This window comes from Podarcis raffonei, chromosome 1, assembly GCF_027172205.1.
Source record: "Podarcis raffonei isolate rPodRaf1 chromosome 1, rPodRaf1.pri, whole genome shotgun sequence".
Lineage (NCBI taxonomy): Eukaryota > Metazoa > Chordata > Lepidosauria > Squamata > Lacertidae > Podarcis > Podarcis raffonei.
The window spans coordinates 36,315,114-36,339,615 of record NC_070602.1 but is presented as its reverse complement, the minus strand read 5'-3'; the positions used below and the strand labels follow the sequence as shown (position 1 = coordinate 36,339,615).

The following is a 24,502-nucleotide window of genomic DNA, read 5'->3' as shown; positions in this document are numbered from 1 at the left end:
TTAAGTACTTAATTCGTTCCGGAGGTCTGTTCTTAACCTGAAACTGTTCTTAACCTGAAGCACCATTTTAGCTAATGGGGCCTCCTGCTGCTGCCGCGCCGCCAGAGCCCGATTTCTGTTCTTATGCTGAAGCAAAGTTCTTAACCTGAAGCACTATTTCTGGGTTAGCGGAGTGTGTAACCTGAAGCATATGTAACCTGAAGCATATGTAACCTGAAGCATATGTAACCCGAGGTACCACTGCATATGACTGAATAAATCAGAAATATTTCTTTTTATACATGTCTCTGGGAACCCATGTTTATGAGTACTTCCCATGTGACTTTGAACACGCTTGCAAAGGAGGAATTTTTTTTACATGGGTCAACTCTGCACTGCAGGGAGGGTGGGAAGCACTGTAAGGGGAATCGGTGGGTTCATGAAGGTCTAAGAGGAATGGGGTTGGCAAAGGGTTGGGGGAGTAGTTGGGGTTGGTGAGTGAGTCAAGAAGGGGTAGAGCCCCTAGTAATACACATACTTGCAATAGCTAATCTTCCAAATGCCAAATCAGACCTGAATATTCCGTAGCCTAGTATGTCTATGCACATACATAAACATGGCAAAAACCAAGGTGACAACTGAAGACAACAGAAACTCCAGGAACACAGTCTAATTGCTTGACTGTGAAAACTGGTAACAATATTCCTCGGAATTCCTGATCGTATCAGCAAGCTCCAAAATTTGTAAACTGGAACCTGGCCCAACAGGCACTCTGAAGTATTGCACAAAAATACAAACACCACACCAGCTGCATAGCGCAAATCTATCAAATAATCCTCTATGGCAAAAGCCTTTGTCACAGGAGAGGAGGAGGGAATCAATAGGTGAAAAACAAATGAAGAACAAACAGTAGATCAGAGGAACTGATTAAACTGAAATAATATGCAGCAAGAATACTCGGGAATGGAGTAATGTGATATTACTACTCCTTTGTGCCAACTGGTCTGCTTTCTTCATACACACAATACATAAAATCTTTTTACTAGTCCTGTAGACAAACAATGATTCAAATTTCAAAGGTCACTTTAAAATATTAAAGAGCAAATCACTTTCAACAGTGACAAATGTGTAAGATACAAAATAAAAGGCTGATTCACCCTTCAGTGACCAAACCCGAAGTAAACTCATTCGTTTTCTGAAACTTCATCAACTCCACAAAAAACCTTTGCAATGCTCCTTATGAAGTTCCTCTCCAGCTCTTTCTTCTCCTTACCTCAACTTCAGGGGCATAAGGATGTACATGAAAAGCACCTAAAAGCCCAAAAACCAGAGACACATTTGGGGAAGTGATTATCAGATCTGCCACAATGGTTTTGTGGGCAAAACAGGCCAAGTAGGTGCAGCCTACCCTCTGGGTCTAGAAACCAACAGCTGCACACTGACCTCTACACACATGCATTTAGCTCAGACCACAATGATATTTTCTTTTCTTTCTTTTTTTGCAAGGGAGTGTCTAGTGCCAATTTTACCATCCAAAACACAGTATTTTCAAAAAAGACAATTTCCTGCCATGCTAGACTTGCCATCATTTTTCTCATTTTCTATCAGCACTCAAACTCACCGACCAAATGCAGGAATACAAAATAACCACTATAAAGTACCCCCATTCAATTATGCAGTTGTATGGCAACAGTATGGACATATTAAGAATAATCCAACTACTAGTAGCTCACCTTCTTAATTTTTCCACCCAGTTCTTAATTGTAAATATCCATATAATTGCAATGTATCCTAGCTACATCACGTGTGTTACTCTACCCACTGAAATATTTCCCTTTCCAGTTTAATGACACCTTTTCTTGCAGCACCACTCATTAATTATGATACTGACATATTGTTGAACCAGCCTCCTCCCCATTGCCTTCCTATTACTCCTCAAAATACATGGTTGTTGTTTTTTTTAACAGAAGCAGAAGAAAAAATGGGTGCAATCAAAACTGATAATAACCCTAGTTCAAATTCCCTCCACATTTTCATTCAATCCATGAAACAAATAAAAAGCAAGATTAGGTTGCAGAGTATGATGAGCAACAGCACACCCCTTCAGCTGCAGTTCTTTTTCACACACATCCATGCATACTAATATCTTCAAATGTGATGCTGGGAGTTGGAGGCAATTACTGCTGCGAGGCATTTGTAAGATGTCAGTCATATCAGAGCAAACACCATGACAGTCAAATCCAAAATGTACATTTCAGCAAATCAAATATTTAGTCACATGAACTGCAGATGTCAAAAAAGAAAAAAAAGAAGACGGGGGGAAGGGGTGGGGAGATGCACAGCAAGCCTCAATGTGGACTGTTTTCTGAACACTTTTATAGGACAAGCTAATCAGGTCAACTTGAAATAAACACAGAAGAATGCTACTAGCATCACAAAATAAGTTCTCCTGTCAGTGAAACATGAGAATTATAAAACTATGTATAGGTAGCCATAGGTTTAAACCAAACCATCTCCACCTGACAAAGCACTCTATTAGCCTTATTGTATCTGTGATATACTGTGGGTGCTATAGTTCAATGTGGTCTATAAGTGCCTGTACATTATTCGATTTATCTGCTAAATTGGGGAAAAGGTTTCAACTCATCTGTTTTACTCACTAGGAGGAGCTCTGTTTTGTCTGGATCAGCTTCAGTGTTCTCTGTCACTCAGGAAAGAGGTGGTCATATCACACTCTAATTCCCTAGACAACCTCCCTCATCTAAGGGATCACCCCACTTCTGCTTGCCCTGTGCCTAGAAAGCATGGGTCCAAACAGTTTTCTGTAACTTCTACATAGGAGCACCTCTGTACTAGGAATGACCCAAAATGCACCTACTGCCTCTACACCAACTATAGCACCTAGATTGCAATGGATGAAATTTTTTTTCTACAAAGTGTCTTGTAAACTGTTCACCTACTGGTCCTCCTAACCACCTTGTGGAGCAAGACACAACAGCATTCTGACCACTCAGAACAACTCCACGGGATAATTCTAGTCTACACAGATGCAGAAGATGGAGGGAAAGAATGCTTCGTTGCTACTATCACTGCCATGTATACAGTAGGCCCTAACTCAGTACTCTAGGCCATGCTCAGTTAGACTCTTCTGCCAACAGCACTGTAGCCACACCACTGTCATGTCATTGCCTGCAGGTCCTCAGAAAACCGGACAACCACTTTGGCTCCATCAAGTGGCAGAAGACACCTGGGGTGATCATGTCAACTGCCCTAAATATGTAGAGACTCGTTGTGCTGTTTCACTCTGTTCATGCTCACATACTCATCTTCTCTACCACTGAAGCATTCCAAGACTGATAGCAGGGATTGAGGCTCAGCCATAGCCAGATGCTCATGTAACATGGGTGAGTGAAGCATCAGAAACAAAGTCCTTGGAAAGGAAGTTTGATAAATGTTTCTTTTCATCCAGACAAGCAAGCCAGGACCTGGGCTTTGTGGAAGATGAATTCCCCTACCCTCCCAAGTTCTGGTTTCAGTAAGGAGATAAAAGAAGGCAATTAAGTCGGCTTGTTATTTCCCATGCCACACAATCACCATGCAAGCTCTTGGTGGGATGGGGGTGGGGAGTGTGAGCATGTAAAAAAGAAGCCAAAATTAAAGCAGACAAGTGCTGGGACTTGATGTCAGAAGCATTTGGTCTCTGCTAGTTCTCATATACAATATGACACCTGACATAGTAGTAGTAGTAGTAGTAGTAGTAATTTTATTAATTATGCCCTGCCCATTTGGCTGGGTTTCCCCAGACACTCTGGGTGACTTACAGCATATATAAAAACATAGTAAAACATCAAACATTAATTGCATCTGATTGCATCAAACACACACAGCTTAAGCTAATTATTTATTAGGGTTACTACTCTATTAGTACACTAGCATTATATGTGTGTATATGCACACACACTATATATATAGAGAGAGAGAGAGACTGTGTGTGTGTAATCATATTCACTAGTAGATCTGTTTAATAAAACAATAATGTTACAACTCCACTTAAGTTGAATACCGTATTTTTCGCCCTATAAGGCGCACTGGCCCATAGGACGCACCTCGTTTTTTGGGGGAGGAATTGAATAAAAAAAATTATTCAATTCCCTCCGGAGGGCACCCCATGCTTTGGGCTGCAGGCTGCTGTCTGCAAGCCTTGCGAGCCCGGCGGCAACTCCGACCCCTCTCGCTCTCCAGGCTTCAGTGAAAGCCTTCATTTGCCCCATAGGATGCACACACATTTCCCCTTCATTTTTGGAGGGGGAAAAGTGCGTCCTATAGGGCAAAAAATACAGTAATTAATTTGAGAGTGTCTGTATGCCCCCAAAAATCTATAGGTATTTTGTTACATAATCAAACTGTTGACACATTTTCACAAAACTTTACATATCATCAAGCTCTCAGCCCTGCAGATGAATCAAAATACTCTCTTGGCCATGGCTCTGTGTACCTACTCGCCGCAAGTGTGCCACTGCTGTTTAGAGAGTGTGATGAACCCCAGCCTTCTTCCTAAACCCGGGAGCTGCAGTATGATGATGCAACATCCCCAATTGTTCAATGAAACATGCTGCCATCCTCAGCTCCACAGGTGGGAAGAGAGTATCCCAGGGCTGCATAACCAAACAGACAAGCCTGCTGCTGCCATTCCCTTGCACCCACCCTCAAGTTTGGAACTAGACAAGAGCAGGGGTTTTTTTCTCCAATCTTGCACAGAAGCACACAGCCAGGGATGGGCAGGATCCCAATAATTTTTGGCCTGGCTACCAAGGTCAGTCAAGTCCTGGGGATCTTTGACAATGATCTACAGTGGGCATGGGAAACCTGTGGCCCTGCATAGGCTGTTGGGCTACAACTCCTATCATCCCTGAGCACTGACTATGCTGATGGAAATTATAGAGTCCAACAACATCCAAAGTGTTAGAGGTTTCCCATGGTTGGCCTACAGGCTTAAGAGTTGACTAGTTTTGAAGTCTCCGGGATAGACAAACAAATAAATGACACTTTATTTTATTCAAATATCAAAAAGGCTTTTTATTTAAACTCGAGAGAAAGTAGTTTGCCAAGTTTACACCGCCTTCATAGGCCACTTAGCTTACAAAAAAACAAGAAAGGGATGCAAAGGTATCATTTGGTCTAAATTTAAACTTTCACAGGCTCTACGACTGTTTCAACAACACTTAAAAAAAGTAATTTTCAAGGAGAACTGTATGGGATCAGCCCACAAAACTTGCAAACCAGTGGCAAGCTGTATCCTTGAACTAACGCAACCCTCCTTGATCTTTTCAAAGTCAGCTGTAATTATAATCTAATATAATGAATCCTATTCACAGACCACAGCAGGTAACAGAAGGGCTTTTGCACTGCCACGTTAATTGCAATTGTTAATGATTAAAAGTTAATAGGTACAAAGGCAAAAACACAGAAGTTTCATTTCTAGTCTACCTGCCGCAGTGGTGTGCAATATGTACCCACAGTGCCATTTTCCCAACCACACACAATTTTACTGGCAAGCTGCCACTGTTTCAGCCCCTCACACCTATTCCCCCTGCAGCCGACACACAGAGAGAGTTCTCTGGATAGTGGTTGAGGACGCAGCATGTGTCTCTTCTGCTCTGAAGGGGAAGGGCTGTAGCTCAGTGGTAGAGCATCTGCAGAAGTTAAATCCCTGGCATCTCCAGACAGAAATGTGAGAGAATCCTGGAGAGTCATTGCCTGTTAGTGTAGACAACATTGAGATAGATGGACCAATGGTCTAATTATGTGTAAGGCAGCTTCCTATGTTTCTATGAAGTCCCAGGACAGTTAGACTGGTAGTTAGAGCAGACTGCTCTGGGAGGGATGGAGGAAGTAAGCCTCAGGCTGGTTTTCCCTTTGCCATGATATTCTTTCTGAGAGGCATAGGGTGCAGCCTTCCATTGACCTACGCTTCCCTGGCCAATGACAGAGAACAGAGTGCTTTCCATAAAGTCAAAATGAACATACTAAATCAGAACCCACTCAATTTATGGCATCAGCACATTTTTCCAGTTCCAAATTTTCCGGAAGACCTACATTACTAACCTTAATACTAGTCAGTTTTTATCATTTTCCACTACAAGAAATGAGAACAGCAGAGTGCTAACCATGCCGATTCAGAAATATGTTCTATTGAATCCAGTGGGTTTTACTCCCAGGTAAGTGGCTAAAGGATTGCAACCTAAATCATCAGGAAAATCAATGATACCTTCATAGGGAGGATAATCTCCAGGACAGTCCATCTAAGGATAATTGCACAAATGCAATAAGAAGGCATTCATCTTGTGAAATTATGAAACAAGTCTTCTCCCAGTAACCAAGAGGCATTTCACATCTATGTCCAACATGCTGCCCACTGGGATTCCAACCCAGATCAACACCTCCAGTGGAAGATGCACTGTCAAACGGGAAATTAAAAATAGTATTCACAACATGTGATTCTAATCATACAATAACTTCTCCTAGAGATGTTGGGGGGGTGTTGCAGTGATTTTGGCATAATTTTCCTTCCAGCCACTGCATACTTTATGTCATCCTCTTTATTGCTGAAGCAATTATGCTTCAACTGCTGCTGTTACATTTGGATGAGGTTTGACAGATGAAATGCTGTTAAAATTAGAGATTCCTCGTGCTCCCTTCATAACAATGCACCGAAGAATCTGTTAGCTAAAACTCTGATGCCTGCCTGCCTGTCTCCGCCCTCGCTCTTGCTTGCGCTCTCTCTCTCTCTCTCTCTCTCTCTCTCACACACACACACACACACACACACACACAGTGATTACTAACTTCAGTAGGCGAGGGAACTGCTTAAAAACCAAACATATTGAATCCTGCAGAAACTAAAGACTAACTGGAGAGTTGCCCCACCCACCTGTCAAAGTTGACCTGCAGGAGTGGGGATCAACAACATCTGGCCTGTCAGGCCAAAATGGTTCCCTGCCTCTGACACAGGAACATTGGAAATTGCCTTATATCAAGTAAGAGCATCAGTCCATCTGACCCTGACTGATGGTGACTCTTCAGGGTAGAAGGTGGAGTTTTCACCAGTCCTACCTGGAGATGGCAGGGGAAATCTGGAACCTTAGGCATGCAAAAGCATGTGCTTTACCACTGAGCTAAAGCCCTTCCCTTCTGGAATGCGTAACCCAAAAAAACATCTGGACACATACAGCAAGAAAATGGAATTGAACCAATAATCATTTATTAGATCACCATACTACATTTATGGATGAGGACTGTGCCAAAGGAGATAATGTACTCCAGTTACAATATGGTAGCTGCACTCATATGTAATGAAACTGCATGTTGTTGTTTAGTCGTGTCCGACGCTTTGTGACCCCATGGAACAGAGCATGCCAGGCACGCCTGTCTTCCACTGCCTCCCGCAGCTTGGTCAAACTCATGCTGGTAGTCAAAACAAAATTTTTTTTCCTTCCAGTAGCACCTTTTCCTTCCAGTAGCACCATGCTGGTAGCTTTGAGAACACTGTCCAACCATCATGTCCTCTGTCATCCCCTTCTCCTTGTGCCCTCCATCTTTCCCAACATCAGGGACTTTTCCAGGGAGTCATCTCTTCTCTTGAGGTGGCTAAAGTATTGGAGCCTCAGCTTCAGGATCTGTCCTTCCAGTGAGCACTCAGGGCTGATTTCCTGAAGAATGGATAGGTTTGATCTTCTTGCAGTCCATGGGACTCTCATGAGTCTCTTCCAACAACATAATTCAAAAACATCAATTCTTTGGTGATCAGCTTTCTTTATGGTCCAGCTCTCACTTCCATACATCACTACTGGGAAAACCATAGCTTTATCTATACAGACCTTTGTTGGCAAGGTGATGTCTCTGCTTTTTAAGATGCTGTCTAGGTTTGCCATTGCTTTTTTCCCAAGAAGCAGGCGTCTTTTAATTACGTGACTGCTGTCACCATCTGCAGTGATCATGGAGCCCAAGAAAGTAAAATCTCTCACTGCCTCCATTTCTTCACCTTCTAATGTTAATTAGTAATGTGGAAATGAGTAGTTTCTCCCCAAAGTGTGTGTAGCTACATAAACATTCAAAATACCACTCATTCTGTGTGGACAGATGTGTCTGCCTAGCCCTCCAAAATAACAGAAGTTTCATGCATGCATTTTTATCATGCAGCATTGGTTGCAAAAAAGGGGAAGAGGCTGTTTTCCATAGTCATCCTTATGTGGACCTTCTGCATCTCTGATGGACCAGGGAGAGAGAGAGAATGAACTCAATACAAAGCAGTACAAATACTTAAGCTTTCCGAATGCCCTAGACTGGATCCTGGCTACTTCTAGCTAAAATGATTGAAGTGCAGGGCTGGGGAAATCTTCTAAAAAGTTGAGGAACTAATGTCACAGCACTGCACTAGATAGTGCTTGTGGGTGCCATACCACCTGTGAAGGCCTCCAGTGTCACCCCCAGAATGAGACCCCAGAAGCTAAGCTTTCATTTAAAAAAAAACAAACGCAAGTCTCTAGCCTACCTAGAATCAGTATTAGAAATAGATATGAAATCTATGAGCTAAATGGTACCTTAAACCTAGGTTATGGGTGCAACAACGGAATGTCTAGGCCGTGCTTTTTTATAAGAATACAAAGCTGAAAATGAATGAACCACAGCTAAAATATTACGTTCATTTTTCACATGGTCTAGTCCTTCCCCTACCCACCCACTAATATTCTTAAGAAGGTCTCTTCTCCAGTCTTCAGAGAGTAGCTGGAAATCGGGAGGCAGAAAAAGGTCCTCCTTTCCTTCCACTCTGAAGTTTGAATCTGAAATCTTAGGCACAGTACTGCACCCAGAGCTCAGAAACTGCTCTCGCTAATGAAATTCCCTGTCACAAAATGCACCTAGAATGGGAGCTTTGAACACTGCCTAGACTGAAAGTTTTGAAACAAATAGTGCTGGTACCCTTCTAATCAATTTCTGAAAAATGAGCCAACCTACCTACTCCTTCCTGTCAAGTGTTTTAGCCAATGAGTGAATTCAGTACTATGATTGATAAGTGAGTTAGTTGTTTGGACACCAGGCAATATGCATCCCTGAGTTCCTACAGAGCTGTGTGTTTTCGCCATAGTTTGCCCTTCCTTTTTTCCTAACACCCAGGATGCATCTTTTCTGTGGTGGGTTCATCTGAGATCAGCTACTCCCTAGATCAGTGCTTCTCAACTGGAACACATGCCCCCCAAGGGGGGCATATGAAGATCTTGGGACAAGGGGCATGTTTCCAAAAATAAGCACAATATAAGTTAAAAGATAAACGTCATGATATTTCAAGCTATTTGAATGTTTAAAAAATGATTATGGGAGCCAGGATTTAAGTGCATGTGGAATTTTTACATTAGCTGAAAGGTGGCATTGGTTTAAAAAGGCAGAGAAACACTGCCCTAGACATTATTTTTTGCAAATACTACTACACAGTAAGTGTGGGTAGATCTTAAGAATCCCCTTCCCAAATGGCAATTGCAAAATGTGAAACTTTTGCAAAGCAGCTTGGCCACTTGCTATGTAAACCCTAAAGCCAGGAGCCCGTTAAAATTCATTGTATGGTTAACTTACAGTATAATGGCACACGTGTCTACTCAGATGCAAGCCTCTCTGTGTTTAATGGGGCTTGCTACAGTATGGCAGCCTATGCTTCAGTTTAGGGTTGGCATGGGAAAAACAGGGTTCCTGTGCTTTTAACAGCTGTTATCTCCACTATCAGTACAAGCAGAACACAGCTAACTTCCCATGGAAAGCATGATGTTGGGGATGGGGAGGGAAGCAGGAATGACTACGCTCTCTAACTCCCACTCAGCCATGAAGTTCATTGGGTGACCTTGGGCCAGTCAACATGTCTTAGCCTAACCTGCCTCACAAGGTTGTTGTGAGGATGAAATGGGGAGGAGGAGGAGGACCATGTACACCACCTTAAGATCCTTGGAAGATAAAGGTGGTATATAAATGCAATAAATAAAAGGGAAATGAAAGAGAAAATATTATGAAAATGATATACAGGTGGTACATGACCCCAGTCAAGCTTGCAAAAATTTACCATTTGCCCGACAATAAATGTTGGAAATGCAAAGAAAATGAAGGTACATTCTTTCACCTTTGGTGGACGTGCCCTAAGATTAAGGCTTTCTGGGAAATGATCTATAACAAATTGAAAAAGGTATTTAAATATACCTTCTTGAAGAAACCAGAAGCCTTTCTCTTGGGCATGGTCGGCCAGTTGGTGTCAAAAAAGGATAGAACTTTCTTTATGTATGCTACAACAGCAGCAAGAATACTTATTGCAAAGTACTGGAAGACGCAAGATTTACCCACTCTGGAAGAATGGCAGATGAAGATGATTGACTGCATGGGATTGGCAGAAATGACTGGCAGAATCCGTGACCAGGGAGAAGAGTCGGCGGAAGAAGATTAGAAGAAATTCAAGGACTATCTACAGAAATATTGTAAAATTAATGTATGTTGAATGATGTCGGATAGAAATCAAGGGGTTTTTAGCTGTAATGCTTTGAGATAAGGATTTGCTGAATAAATAATTTGAATTGGAATACAAGAAGGGGAGGTATGAGGAGGTCAGGGAAATATGTCATTGAAAACTAAGTATTGTGAATTTTATGTGTTTTTAAACTTTTTTGCTTTTTTCTTTTTGTTTGTATAAAAATTGGAAATTTTAATAAATATCTTTTAAAAAAAAATGAAATAAACTAGTTAATTACCAGCATTGTGACCAGAACTAGTTTTGCCCAGTAAATTGCCAGTGTAAGGGTAGCAGCTGGAGCTGACACATAAGCTTGTCTGAAAACAAATATTTTTTCTCTTTCATTGTATTATGACAATGCAATTAAAAGAGGCAGGAAAATGATTGTCCAAAACCATGTGAAGTTGGAACTATGATTGAAAAAATGTGAAAATCTATTTTCCCTAATTTGGCAAACAAGCATAGTCTTGTTGCATGCAATGTTTCTCATTAATCTTTAACTTGAAGAAGTGGTTTTGTTATTTACAATAGGAGACTAAAATGCAACATTTCAAACAATTGTCTGCTAAGTATAACATTTGTATCCTGCTGTATAAATCGCTCTCTTTCTGGAAGATATATTTTTCAAGTGCTGATACAAGTCACTGGATGACTTTTTAATCCTTTTCAACTACAAGGCCACTTGGATGATTTGCTACACTTGAGGTGATGAATGAGCAGAACCATATGAAGATACTCAAAGGCTTTTAAAAACTTATTTCAGAGAATCCTCTATAAAAAACAGAAGTATCGTTCTTAATCATTTCTATAGCATTTTTAAGCATATGAAGCACTTTCTGACTCTTACTCAGAGTCCTGTAGGGCGGTTTAACTTGAGAAACTTGCCCAAGCCTACCCACAACTTCACTTGGTTATCAGTTTACAACAAATCATGCACCTGTTATTCTTTCAATGTATAATCTGCATACCACTCTGAAAGAAAAACACAACTTTAGGAAAATCACTTTTTCCAAATACTTCCAGTTGTTGGAAAATAAAAATGCTTTGTTCCAGATCCGAGGATGGTAACATGCCTGGAGTTGGGCAAGTACCACTGGGGACTTATACTACTCATAACAAAGGGGTCCTAGTCTGATGCAGTTTTACACATCCCAGTTTAAACTGAATGCAGTCCTTTATGCAGCAATGAAAGCAGCAGAAATGAAGGTCATGTGTTACTCTAGTTTGCTCAGATCTGTCATCCCTGCGGTGGGGACTGCCTTAAATCAAGCACTGTTTGCACATTTTGAAAGGTGAGTGGGGCAACCTGTGTGTTAATCATGTGATATCATAGTGACATGTGATTGACAGGAGGATAGTTGTAGCATAAAAATTCTCTAACATCCTGAATTTCAGAATAGGGCCTATAATCATATAATACCATATAAGCTGAGAACATGATCGCATAAATACAATGCATAACAAATGTATCATTATGGGTTAGTGGGGGAACAGGGACCCCCCAGATCCCTGGGTGCCATATTTCCCCCTCTAGATTCTTGGGTACTGGGGTTTAATCAAAGCTGGTATGCTGAACTGGTTTTTCTGCCAGACAGAGGTGCAGAGAGAGAGATGATAGTTCTGCCATTAAGCCATCCACAAGAAAAACAACCTACACGTAACAGAGGGAAAGGTTTCCAGGGCAACGTGGGTGTGGTGTCACAGAGGAAAATTGTCACAGAAGGTGGGAATTGCTTGGCAAGGGGTTTTCTGGGAAGGGGGAAGGAGGTGCCAGAACTCCAGGCACAGGTCATGTGGGGCAGAACCATTTTGGCAGGCTGGGACAGAGCCACAGGAATGGTGGGCGGGATGCCTTGGACTCCAATGCTGTGCTGCTGTGGGGAGCAAGACCCTCTCAAGATATAATGCTGTGAACTCACTTCTTCCACCTAGACCCAGGTGTATATAGGTGTAAAGTAAACCATATATCTTAAAACACTACAGTCTCTGATGTGCCCAAATTCCTGACCCTGAGTAAGCGCCTGGAACCACCTGGAATCTTGCTACCTACCTCCAGGCAGAGATTGCGGGGTGGCGCACAACCTCTGTAACAATATATTTTCATGATAAACAACTCAAAGAATATGTATTAGCAATTATCTTTCACCAGAGTCTTTATAAACATATACAGATATGTAAAAAGCATTTCATACTGTGAAAGGTTTTTTGTTTTAAAAAAAGATCAAACAGAAGTTCTTGTTTATTTTAGCATATCAGGTCAATGCACACTGTACTGCAGTGTGCTAACTCATCAAAGTTTGTGGTTCTCATGCTTCTTCAGTTGCAAACTTTAACTGTGGATGCTCAAGCAGAGTCTCAGAAAACTTGCATTCCACTCTTCGTCATTCCGCACACATGTAACATACAGCAGTAACATACCAAAAACTTTAGATAGACCTCATCCTAAAAAAATATTCAAAACAAAGTGAACTTTATGCAAACTATTGTATCATTCTAAAGCTTCAATCAATTCTCAAGTCACAAGGATAAATTTAAAGTAGGAAAGGAGGCCTTGAGGTTAAGATTTTTGCCTTAAACTTCTTCTCTCTCTCTCTCTCTCTCACACACACACACACACACACACACACACACACACAAAACCAAGGCATTTATGCCACAAGCAAAAAGCATGGGCATCACAATCCGGGTACACAGAGCAAATTGTTCCATATGGCTCAAACAAGTGTGCCAAATGTACCCTGCTGTCAGTATTTGAATTCCCAAGTGCCAGGAGACCAAAATAGAAGCAGCAGTCTGTCCACCAACACTTGAACACTGGGCACACATGCCAGAAACTTCCCAGACCAGCAATGGTTTGTCCATGTGAATAACCAAAAGGTAGATATCTAATTATGAACTCATAGGTCTCCTGTGGCCTTCAAAAGTCACTTTTTAACATCTAAGTAGGGCTTTATGGTACACAAACATCCTTAGTGTTATTTTTTCATATTTGTAGTTGCTCTTCAGTGGCATCTCTAGCATTATGGGCTGAAGGTTGGAGGCCCCCTGATCAAATAGGAGGTTGAATAAAGAAGGGAGGCATACAATTAAAGACAATTGCATCATGTTTGTTTGTTTGTTTTGGTACTTCAGACTCAGGAAGCAGGAGGGAACCATGCAGAACAAGTCAGGTAATGACTCCAGCTGGGATGCAGTCAGATAATTCTCTCCTTCCCCCAACATAGCCATATCCGTATGTCAGAGATGATGGGCTGCTGGTCTCTCAGCCCAAGCTTAGCAGCTGTGTCTTTCTGCAAAGGTGCAACTGTTGTCTTTGGGGCTCAGACAAACTGCCCAATAGCTGCAAAGTCAGAAGGTTGGAATCCATCTGTCTCAGGAGACAAAATGGAAGAGTGCATCTTCGGGGGTCAAGTCAAATTGTTGAGTTACTGTAAAGACCAATATCGCTGCTTTTCCACACACATGCAAAATCAGGCTCAAAGTGGCTTACAACAAAGAAACAGGGATGCATTTCAAAGAAACGCTACAAAAATTTCACAACAACGTAGCAAAAGAATAACATTGCAACAATTTTATAACATAGCAAAACAATAACAAAATCATAGCATAGGAAAGCAATAGGATTGTGTGCTGTCCTTTTCAAAAACTTACGGGTTCAAGAACTTATGCTAATACATCTTAATTTTTAAATGAGACGTGCTGAGGCTTACTTAGTCTGAAGCCCATATTTCTTTCATATGGAAGTTATTGTTCCATCATTGCATATCGTGAGATAGTAGCTGCTTTTCATTGGAAGGAATTTTGTACATGATTAAAAGCACTTATTCCTGAACAAGTCAGGGGGAAAGATGCAAGCTTAAACACTAAAACCCAACCAACTTCAAAAGACACAAGCTTACTGATCTTCCTCCAACAGTTTACATGGGGGTATATTTTATCCTCAATATAACCCTGTTAGGTTAAGTTGTGCTGAAACTTGCACAAAGTTACCCAGTGAGCTTCAGACAACAGTAGGATATAAAGCTGGATTTCTTACATCCAAAGCCACTGAAATCAGTGGAACTTACTTATAGGTAACTGATATTGTAATTAAGCTGTAAAACCATACTCTGGGATTAATCATGATACATTGAAAATAGGTGGGAAATTTAGCATAACTAATTGAAGTTTAGCAATTTTTTCCTAGATGCTTTCATCTTCTGTTAAGAATTTTTTTAAAGAACAATTGTCAGAAGATCCTTGCAGTGCAAATCTAATCAGATTAACTTCATAATCACTTGTAGTACAGATTTAAAATATATGTGTGAGCAAGTATGACACTTCCCTGTGGAAACAGCACACAACCATGTTTTATTCACAAAACGTTTACAGATTTACAAGCGATACAAGTTTATGTGACATCATTTTTCAGAATACAGAATACCTGGAATCACATTGTATCAACTATGCAGAATATGCACTGGCTTCCTATAACATATCAAAATACAATTCCAACTACAAAGTTTAACCTACACTGAACTAAGAAACTCGGAACCCTTCTAGAGAGGCAGTTTTATCATGTGATCTTCTATAGATTGTGTGCTTACTTTTTTCATACAAAAGTTAGCACATCATTAAAGATGCACTATCCCACTTCTAGATCATTCCCACCTTTCCCCATTAGAATTTATTTCTTGAACACTTATGCCGATTACTTAGATGTCTTGTTAAGAGTGTCTGCATTGTATTTCACAGAAGCTACACTGAAGTACTGTATTTTATTATTATTACATGTGTATACTGCCCTTCATCCAAAGATCAGAGCTGTTCACAACATAAAAATACAAAATGAGAACACAGAATATATAATAGAACAAATATAAATACAAACCAATAATCTCCTCACAAACACATTTAAAAGGCCATTGGACATTAATCAGCCCAAGGCCTGGTTAGAGAGAAGCATTTTCGCATGGCGCCAAAAGATATGTAAGGAAGGCGCCAGGCAAGCCTCCCTGGGCAAAGCATTCCACAAACAGGGAGCCACTGCAGAAAAGACCCATTCCCATGTTGCCACCCTCCAGACCTCTTGTGGAGGTGGCACACAAAGAAGGGCCTCAGCTGATGATTGCTGAATCTGGGTTGGTTCATACGGGGGAAAGTGGTTCTTGAGGGTCTGCAGTTCATGTGGGGAGAGGTGGCCTTTGAGGTACTGCACGAGTAAAGGACACTGTATTCAAGTGCATAGGATTGCATCCTATTCTTATTCTTAGTCTTATTATTACACAGGATTGTATCCTTAGATTTAACACAACATACAATTCTCTTCATTTTTATTTTTTAAAATATACCTAAGTATCCAAGTTCAAAAACAAACATATTTTCTTTCTATGCAAGAACTTTGAATTGAGCAATTTAGAGTGGGAAAGAAGGGGGTGGGTGGGATGATTAACCCATTTCCAACTCACGACATGGTTTTAAAATTATGGGTAAACTCCTGTAACAATACACAATGCACAAATTAATCTGCCAACATTTGGGGGACTAGAAAATAGAAACCATATGCAAACCAGAAGCTTCTATTAAAATGCAACCGAGTATTTTCATTTAATGAAGAAAACAGAGAATGCATCACCTTGTCCAGATGGAAAAGGGAGACAGAGATGGATGTCACCCACATAATGACAAAAACCCACACCAAACCTCAAAATGACCTCATTCACTGGTTTCATCTAGATATTAAGCAACATGGTACAGATCAAGGGCTCTAAGAGGAGGAACAGCAATATCTCAGATGAACCTTCTAGAAACTCTCAGCAAAGTAGGTACTGAATTTCAAAGTATGGTACCCCTACCCTATTCCAGAAGGTACTGAATTTCAAAGTACAGTACCCCTACCCTATTCCAGAAGGACACCATAGTTTAAGGATCAAGACCATGAAAGATTCAGGGAAATCAACAGGATTACATCAGCCCGGAGTCCCTGTGCTCAGCAGCACTCAGAGACACCATATTATTTAATTCTAAATGTATACCTTTTGCACAAGGCTCCATTTTATTAATCTCATGGTTCTAGAAAAACACAAAGCAGATCCCACAAGCCTTAAGCATGTCCTCCTCTGCTTCATAGAACCAGTCAGTCACAAGATTTTGGATTTTTCCAAAATCACAAATTAAATACAAAATATAGTGGCTGCATACTTTGGTTCCAAAGCAGGTAACGATTTCTATCCAGTGTTACAGCATCTTTGTCTTCAGCGGTTCTATAACTAGATAGTTCAGGCTGCTGACTAAGTGCTATTCAATTACCCTCATTATGCACAGAGGTCACCTGCCAATTCCCCAGGCTGAAATTCAGCACCAGCCCACTTGAAAGACTCCTGCCTACCTTCACATCCCTTTTGTCCAGGGCAGCCTGGGACCTGACACACTTATCATCACAGCCATTGGCACCAAGCTCAATTTGTCCCCCAAGAACAAGCTTTTCATAAGCATCAAAAAGCATGCTAAGCACACCGCAGGTGTCAGAACAAGAGAATGTGCTGTTTACCTTGCCTTCTCACAACTCCTATCACTTTACCACCTAGAAGGTGAAAACTTAGCCCTTTCTTTTCATAATGCCAGTAACTCTGCATTCCAGAGATGAGGACCAAAGAGGGGAGCAGGACCTAGAGAAGCAGACTAAACACTGAAAACCAGTGTAGGAACAACTAGGGAAGAGCCATAGCTAAGTAGTACACCATCTGCTTTGCATGCAGGTTCAATCCCCAGCATCTCCAGATAGGAAAGGGAGTGACTCCCTGTCTGATATCCTGGAGAATTAATGCCAGTCAGTTTGGCTGAGCTACGTGGACAGTATAAGACAGCTTCCTATGTTGCTCTGTGGCTGAGGGATGGTGCAAGTGCTCTTTCTTCAGTAGTTTGTGCTCTGCAGCCTCCCCAGGTGCTCACATGTCCTGAAAACTTCATAACAGCCTTGGCTGGGCTTTTCTGTAAGAGTAGGAAGCCATGGAGGCCATCTACCATATCCCTGTTATTTCATTGTAATTTTTTAAAGTAACCTTTTAAAGAAATTAGTGAGTACCGGGGCGGGGGGAGGGATTGTCAAAGTCAAAGTAAAGACTTCTCTTAACTATGAAATCAGAGAGTGCACCAATCCCAGAAGCTTGGTATTAAGCCTCTTTAGCTTCCCAGTCTTCAATTAAAGGGAAGGCAACATGAGGCAACTCTTCCCTTTTTTTTAGATCAGTACGTACAGGCAGCTGGGAAGGTTGAAGAGCTTGGGATAAATGTTTCATGGAAAGGAACACACACAAACCACTTTGGCTACCTCGCCATGGTAAGGTGAGCTGAACCCTATACATACACATCCCCCCAAAAATCTAAAGCACCTTGTGAATATGGCAGGAGAACAGGAACCTCTTTCATGGAGGAAGCTTTCAATAAATTGGGATGACAGGTTTTGGCACAGTGATACCAAAAATCCCACACCTTATACCCTGGATCCTGCTTGAGCCTTTTCAGGCAAAAACTTTCCAGTAGGAAAGAAAACAGGCAGCAAGTACACATAAGTTCCATATTTGTGCTGCTGCCATTTTCCCCTCCACAATCTAAAAAGTTTCAGTCTCCACCCTTCGGTTAACAGAATCATCTGCATGTGGCTAGGAGGTGTCCCCTCCCAGCAAAATGTTAAAATCAAAACTCCATAAAGCATGTGAAACTTGCATGACTGCTCCTTGGAACTGTGATTGCCTGGAACAAGAATATCTGTTTTCATCATACATCTATCTAACCAAACAGGATATTATGTTTTTAGGGCATAGTAATGATTTCCAATAGCTTTCCACAACTTTCCATGACTAGAAGTGCTTTGGCACCTTAGAGATTTTCGGGCTGTCATTTTCCCCCCCACATAATAGATACGCAGTCGGCACTGATTTGTTATGCAGCATTGGCATATCTTTCCTTGCAGTACTGTTTCTGTTGCTCGATTTCACATTTCCCCAGTGTTCAAACCCACAACAGCTTGCTGCTAGAAAAATGCAATTTAAACAGAAGGTCAAAAAACAACAGTACACAGACATCTTTTTCCTCACCCCGCCATCCTGCAATTTCACATCAACCTTTTACTTGATTTTCTTTCTTTCCCCCTTTTCTCATTGCAGAGTATGCTGAAACACTAACTCAGCTCTGCTTCAAAAGTTGCAAACTATATATAGCTAGCTACCCACACAGACACCCCATCTACTTACAGGCAGTGTAGAATATTGGACAGAGCGTTGGGCTTTGATGTGGGAAGTCCCTGTTCAAACACTCACTCGGCCATGAAGGTCACTTGATGGCCTTGAGCAAATCACCACCGCTCAGTTTTACCGAATTGCTACAAAGGGACTGAACTCTTTTTATCCTGCTCTGACTCCTAATAAAGCAAACAAATAAATCTATGAAACAGGAAGAGAGTGTGGCAATTTAGGTCATGGCTAACATAGGTAAGAGTAAAATAAGGTGGGACATTGTCTAAGCATTGTATCTGACTGGCATATCCCCCCCCCCACACACACACAGTGAGCTATACAAAATTGTACGATGCACTGGTCAAATCAGAGTATATAAGAACCTACTGTCCATTGCATATCCAACTTTCTGGTTTATTCAAGAAATATTAAAAAGGTGCATGGCATAGACATAAGAATTTACTAAACTCTACAGTTTATTTTGTCTATAGACCAGATTTTCTTGTTCCTTTTGACATCATGACACACTATCATTAGAGGGATATTAAAAAGAACAGCTGCACACGAGAAATTAGAAATCCAGGACTTTTATTACTATTTGGCAGCATCATGACCTACCTCCCCCCTGCCCCCCCAAAAGAAGGTACAAAGACAGAAATTTAGCAGGAAGGAAACTGAACTATATAGGAAACAAATGACAGTTTGCCAAGATGGCAAAAACTCAGCAAACAGTGATATGTGAGTGTGCTGGTTTTGGTGCTCCCCTAGACTCCCTGATTTCTAGTAAGCCAAACTTTCATAGCCAACAGACTCCATCAGTTGCTGCCTTCTCGGTCCCTTTCACACACCTGAATATTATGGTGTTGAAATTAGCTCATGCCGTAAGACTGTCCCTGAAGGTTTCCTGCGTGACTGCATGTCCTGAAGCAAATATCATCGTTTTTGAAGGGGAAGAGTCAAGCCTACCAACAAAATAGCCTGATGGCAGAACCATTCTGTTTTGCAATTTGCAGTAAGGGAGGGTTGGCCCTAGATGAGAGACCACCTGGAAACCACATGTAAGGCACACACAGGTCTACTTGGTGGAAATGGTATAAATAACAATGAACACTCCACAAGTGTGCTGGTTGTGAGCTCTGACTAGTCTCTTCCTCAGTCAAGTGTATGCCTCACACATCTACAGATACACATCTCCCATTCAAACTTTGCAGCAGGGCTGGGGAACCTGTGGCCCGCCAGATATTTGCTGCACTACAACCCCCATGATCACTTACCATTGGCCATGCTTGCTGGGGCTGATGGGAGTTGGAGTTCAGCAGCCATGGAAGGACTACAAGTTCCCTGCCCTGCTTTACAGTATTCACTAAAAGACAGCAAATTGACTCATGCATGGGGAGGGGATATCAAAGTTTTGACACTGGAGGGGATGGGGTTAAAACAGGGCAGAGCACATTTAAGAAGTGTTGGGAGGTAGTAATAAGAAAAGGACACTGAAAGTGTGTGACAGCACTTTAAGGTCTGCAGTTCACTTGAGGAATGAGCAAGACGGCTGAAAAGTGTGTGAAGTATAAAAATTCCTCGCCCATATTATCTATTTGCCTACAGAGAAGTAAAGCCCATGTGAGTTCAAGGGGACTTTCACCTAGGTAAGCTGTAAACAGGATTGCAACTTAAGGCTGAACTGAACAGTGCTTACTTCTGAGCAGGCGGGCATAAAAATGAGTTATAAGGCTGCAATTCTATGTACAGTACATTTATTCTTTGGCGGGGGGCGGGGATGGAGTAAACTTGTTCAGGACTGGGTGCCTAGCACCCTTCCTTGCGGCCATCCTACCCTCCTCACCTTTCAGCCTGCCTCTCCCCATAACCAAAAGGCCGGGTAAGCTCCCGTCCGCAAGGTCAGAGCTGGCATCCCACGTGCCCCAGCGCCGGCTTGCGGGCGTCGAATTGCTGGCCTGAGCTCAGCCTACCAAGCGTGCCGACTTTGTTTTGTTTTCTGGCTTGCAAAGTGGAAACTTTCCTTCCCCAGCGGGTCCTGCGGGGCCGGGTTGCTATTATTTAGACAGCTGCAGGGGAGCCCCTGCCTCAAAACGGCCCCTCCCCGTCTTCTTTCCAAACTCCCCGCTTTTTCAAAACCCTGGGGAGGAGATCGAGTGGGGAGCAGTACCTCTGTTAAATTGGGGGGGGGGGGTTAAAAGAAACCAGCCGCCGCGTGTAGCAATCGCAACCTTGCAGAGACGCAACGAGCACAAGTTGCAACGAAAAGTATAAGGGGGGGGGGGGAAGGATGAGTTGAAGGATGAGTTGCAATGCAGTAACCCGCCCTGGGATCTTCGGATCAATTAATTCATAGCAGACAAAGCGGTGGGACTGTAGTCACACGTGCATTTGAGACCACCATCGCATTTCCAAAATAAATAGTAGGTCCCCGGGGTGTAGACTTCTCTGAAACTAACGCTTTCTTGTCGCTTTACTCCGCCTCCCCCCAAAAAACCAAAACCCGTGTGGACAGCTGCCAGGGTAGGATCGGCAGGCATTCTGCACACGCTCAGAGGCACTCGATCCCAACAATCCAAAGGCTTGGGGGGGGGGAGGCGAGAGACGGAGGGAGAAAGGAAAGAAGCACACCCACCCAACAGGAGGCGCCTCACCTTTTGGTCGACGATGGAGCAAGCCATTTCCCGGACATGGGCCAGACTGAACTCTCCCGAGGAGTCTTGCAGCAAGAGCACCGGCTCCCGGCTGAGGCCGATCTGGAGGTGGAAGGAGATGCCGCCGCCGCCGCTGCCCGGCTGCGAGGGGCTGGGCGGCCGGATGACCGGCGGGGCGCTCATCGACAACTTCCCGCAGCACGGAGGGAGGAAGAGGCAAAGGGGGGGGGGGGGAGAGAAAGCGGGAGAAAGTCAGGCGGAGTTTGCAAGAGCAGGCCGGTAAAAGTTGGTTTCTGCAAAGTCCTCTCCGCTTCCCGGCTGAAAATGGCGGGGGTGGGGAGGGGTGGCGGCGTGAGACGAAGGAAAGATGCCGAGGAGGAGGAGGAGGGCGGCCAGGCGTGGTGGGGATGGCGCCGCCTCAGCGGCAACAGCAGCTTCTCCCCCACCCTCCGACTCCCAAGCGCGGAGTCCCTGAGGCGGCAGCGGCCACTGGGCGGTCAAGCGCGCTCTGAGGGGGAGAAGAGGATGGGCGGGAAAGCAGGCGCCAGAACCGCCGCCGCCGCCACCCGGCGGCTTCAGGAGCAGCAGCAGCTCCGGCGGCGCCCGGGTGGCGGGGCAGGAGACGGGGCAGCGGCCCAGCCTGCCAGGTGGCCCGAGGCTTAGTCGGCCCGCCGTTCCCTGAGGAGCCCGCTCCGCCGTTTCTCACTCTCTCGCCTCCCGCACCCCACCGCCGGCTGCTCTTGCCTGCGCTTCCCTTCCAAGCAAACGCGCGCAGCAGGAGCGGGCGCGTAACTTTAAGGGTCGCCCTTGCCTAGACAGGCATCCAGCGCTGGTTAGCAGCCTTGTCCGTGGCCTAGCCGGATGTCACGGCCGGTTGCCAACTTCTGAGGGGTTTTTTTGGGGGGGGGTTGTCCCCTAGCGGGGCTCTTGTGGCTTTTAAGGGCTCTGTGGAAAGTCAAATTGAGCAGATGAAGCTGATCCTGGTAGGAAGGAGAAAACTTCACCTGTGGTGCTTTGGTCTCTCTGGGTATCTGGTTGCTGTTAGAAGTTCAAGAGCCCTAGTGTGGAAGAAGCTGACCACCCTATTTTCTTCCCTTTACTCTTCACCCAACTTCCTACATAGCTTTCTCATTCCATTAAAAAATTAAAAAATAAATAAAGTTTCTCCCTAACACCCAAGACTTCCTCCATACTCGTGAGATTCCACTTGCAATGTTCCCATGCAATAGTTCCTAGAAAACATTTGGAGATAACGTTTCGATTCTGGGTCCTTTTCCTCAGAGTTCAGTGAGACATGTTTTCATGCAGCAGGACTGCTACTGTGCCTACAGTTACGCTCCGTCCTTAGCATGTTGATTGGAACTTGCTTCCACTTGCGCTGGCAGTCAATCCATTCAATATTTATTCAGATGTAAGTCCCAATGGGGCTTAATCCAGAGAAAGTGTATTTAATATTGCAAGCTTAGTCATCCCGCTGACCTGGGTGAACCCATTTCTTTACTACCTCTCTCTCACACACCTGGACTCAGTTCCTTATAGCTTTCTCCCTGTGACCCTTCATGGCCTTCAGAGTGTGCCATCCCAAAGTCTAAAACCCTTCTTCAGCACCCCTGTGCCTTTCATTCTCAAGGCACTCAGGTCCATTGTTTATATACTTCTGCCTCATCTCCTTTCCACCACCCAGCCATAAGTATTTTCATTAAAAAAAACACAACCCTCAATTTTGCCTTCCTTCCACAATTCTTTGGACCCCTCTCAAGATTGAAGACTTTGCAGCCAGGCTCCCCTTATCCCTTTAAATCAGCACTCTGTACCTTCAAAGCTGCCTTCATCCCAGCTGTAACTGGTCCTTCCACCTCTGCTGCTGCTGCTGTTCCTGTTGTATTAGTGAGAGATAACAGCAAGGCTAGCTGGGAGAGCCTGAAGAAACTCTGTGAATCCCTCCTGCTTTTGTGACTGCTTCTGGGCTGGGTTATGATTTGCATGTAAGTAGGAGCTTAAACCTGTCAGCCAACTCTTTCTAGCTGTCTCCATCCAGCAGAGTAGCAGTGAGTGGTGCCATCCCCCTTCTCCAAGAGCCAGTCACATGCTGATAAAGAGAGGGAGGAAGCTGTCACCACACAGAGCTATGGATCTATTTAGCTGACTGCTGTGTCTCTCATTTGAGCTGCTGCTGCTGCTGCTGCTCCTCAGTGATTTATTTGTGAGTGAAGAATAATCAGGGGGAAAATCCCACCCACCACCTGTCATTTTTCTATTTACCAAACATGAAAAAACATCCTATCTAGTGAATGTCGTTTACTAAGCAGAAGCTCTTTTACATCTCTTGGAAGAAAGAAGAGTTTGCCTTCCCGTTATTAGAGAAAATGCAAAACACATCTCTGTACTCCCATCTTCAAAGAATAAGACTCGAAGGAGTATGGAAACCTTCCAATTCATTACCCCAAAGTAAAGCACTGCCACTTTAACAGTCATTGCCTCTAGGAAAAAAATCCTGGGAACTGTAGTTTGTTAAAGCTGCTGAAAGTTGTTAGGTGATCCCTCCCTGTTCCCTTAAGAAACTATAGTTCCCATTATTCTTTGTGGGAAGCCATGACAGTTAAAGTGATATACATGTGCTTTAAATGTATGGTGCGGATCCCTCCATGGTGTTGTAGCACTTTAGAAACAAAACAAAAAAATTATAGCATAAGCTTTGGTGGGCTAAAGTCCACTTCCATTAGATGTGTTACGTGTCACCCTATGAGCACCCTATATATCTGCCAACAAGAATTCATACATCAGATGAAGTGGTCTCCAGTCTATGAAAACATATGATAAATTTGTTGGTCTTTAAGATGCCCACAAGATTCTAAGCACAAAAAGGTCTTAGAATGATGCTGTATCTCATGTTCCAGTCCAGTGCTACATTGTACAAGCCAAAGCACAGCAATTGTTTTGAGAAATGGGTCACAATGAATCTATTTCCTCCAAGAGTGCCTGCAGTTGATCCACCACTAACCTCTCAAGTACCTTACCTTAAAGAGTGGGTATTTGTGACCAGCTGGTAGTTGTCAAATACCTCTGGGGCCAGGGGGACTTCTTCAGGAGTAGTCACACTATAGCCTCCTTCAAGG

The 24,502-nt window shown here is 43.2% G+C and overlaps 1 protein-coding gene across 5 annotated transcripts in view; it reads right to left on the bottom strand.

Annotated features, from left to right (window-relative positions):
* PRKD1 (protein kinase D1) overlaps window positions 1-23,326 on the bottom strand; it is a 98,630-nt gene extending 75,304 nt beyond the window's left edge. For 2 of the 5 annotated variants that reach the window (XM_053381195.1, XM_053381184.1), the window contains exons 1-2: window positions 23,201-23,326; window positions 21,387-21,575 (exon numbers count right to left, since the gene is read on the bottom strand). In XM_053381195.1, coding sequence (XP_053237170.1) covers window positions 21,387-21,575; window positions 23,201-23,218 — 207 coding nt within the window. In that variant the 5' untranslated portion in view covers window positions 23,219-23,326. Of the gene's footprint in view, window positions 1-18,753; window positions 18,921-21,386; window positions 21,987-23,200 lie in introns of those variants that run through there. The other 3 variants (XM_053381173.1, XM_053381217.1, XM_053381206.1) reach the window with 3 other exon arrangements.
* Between the last annotated feature and the right edge of the window lie 1,176 nt (window positions 23,327-24,502).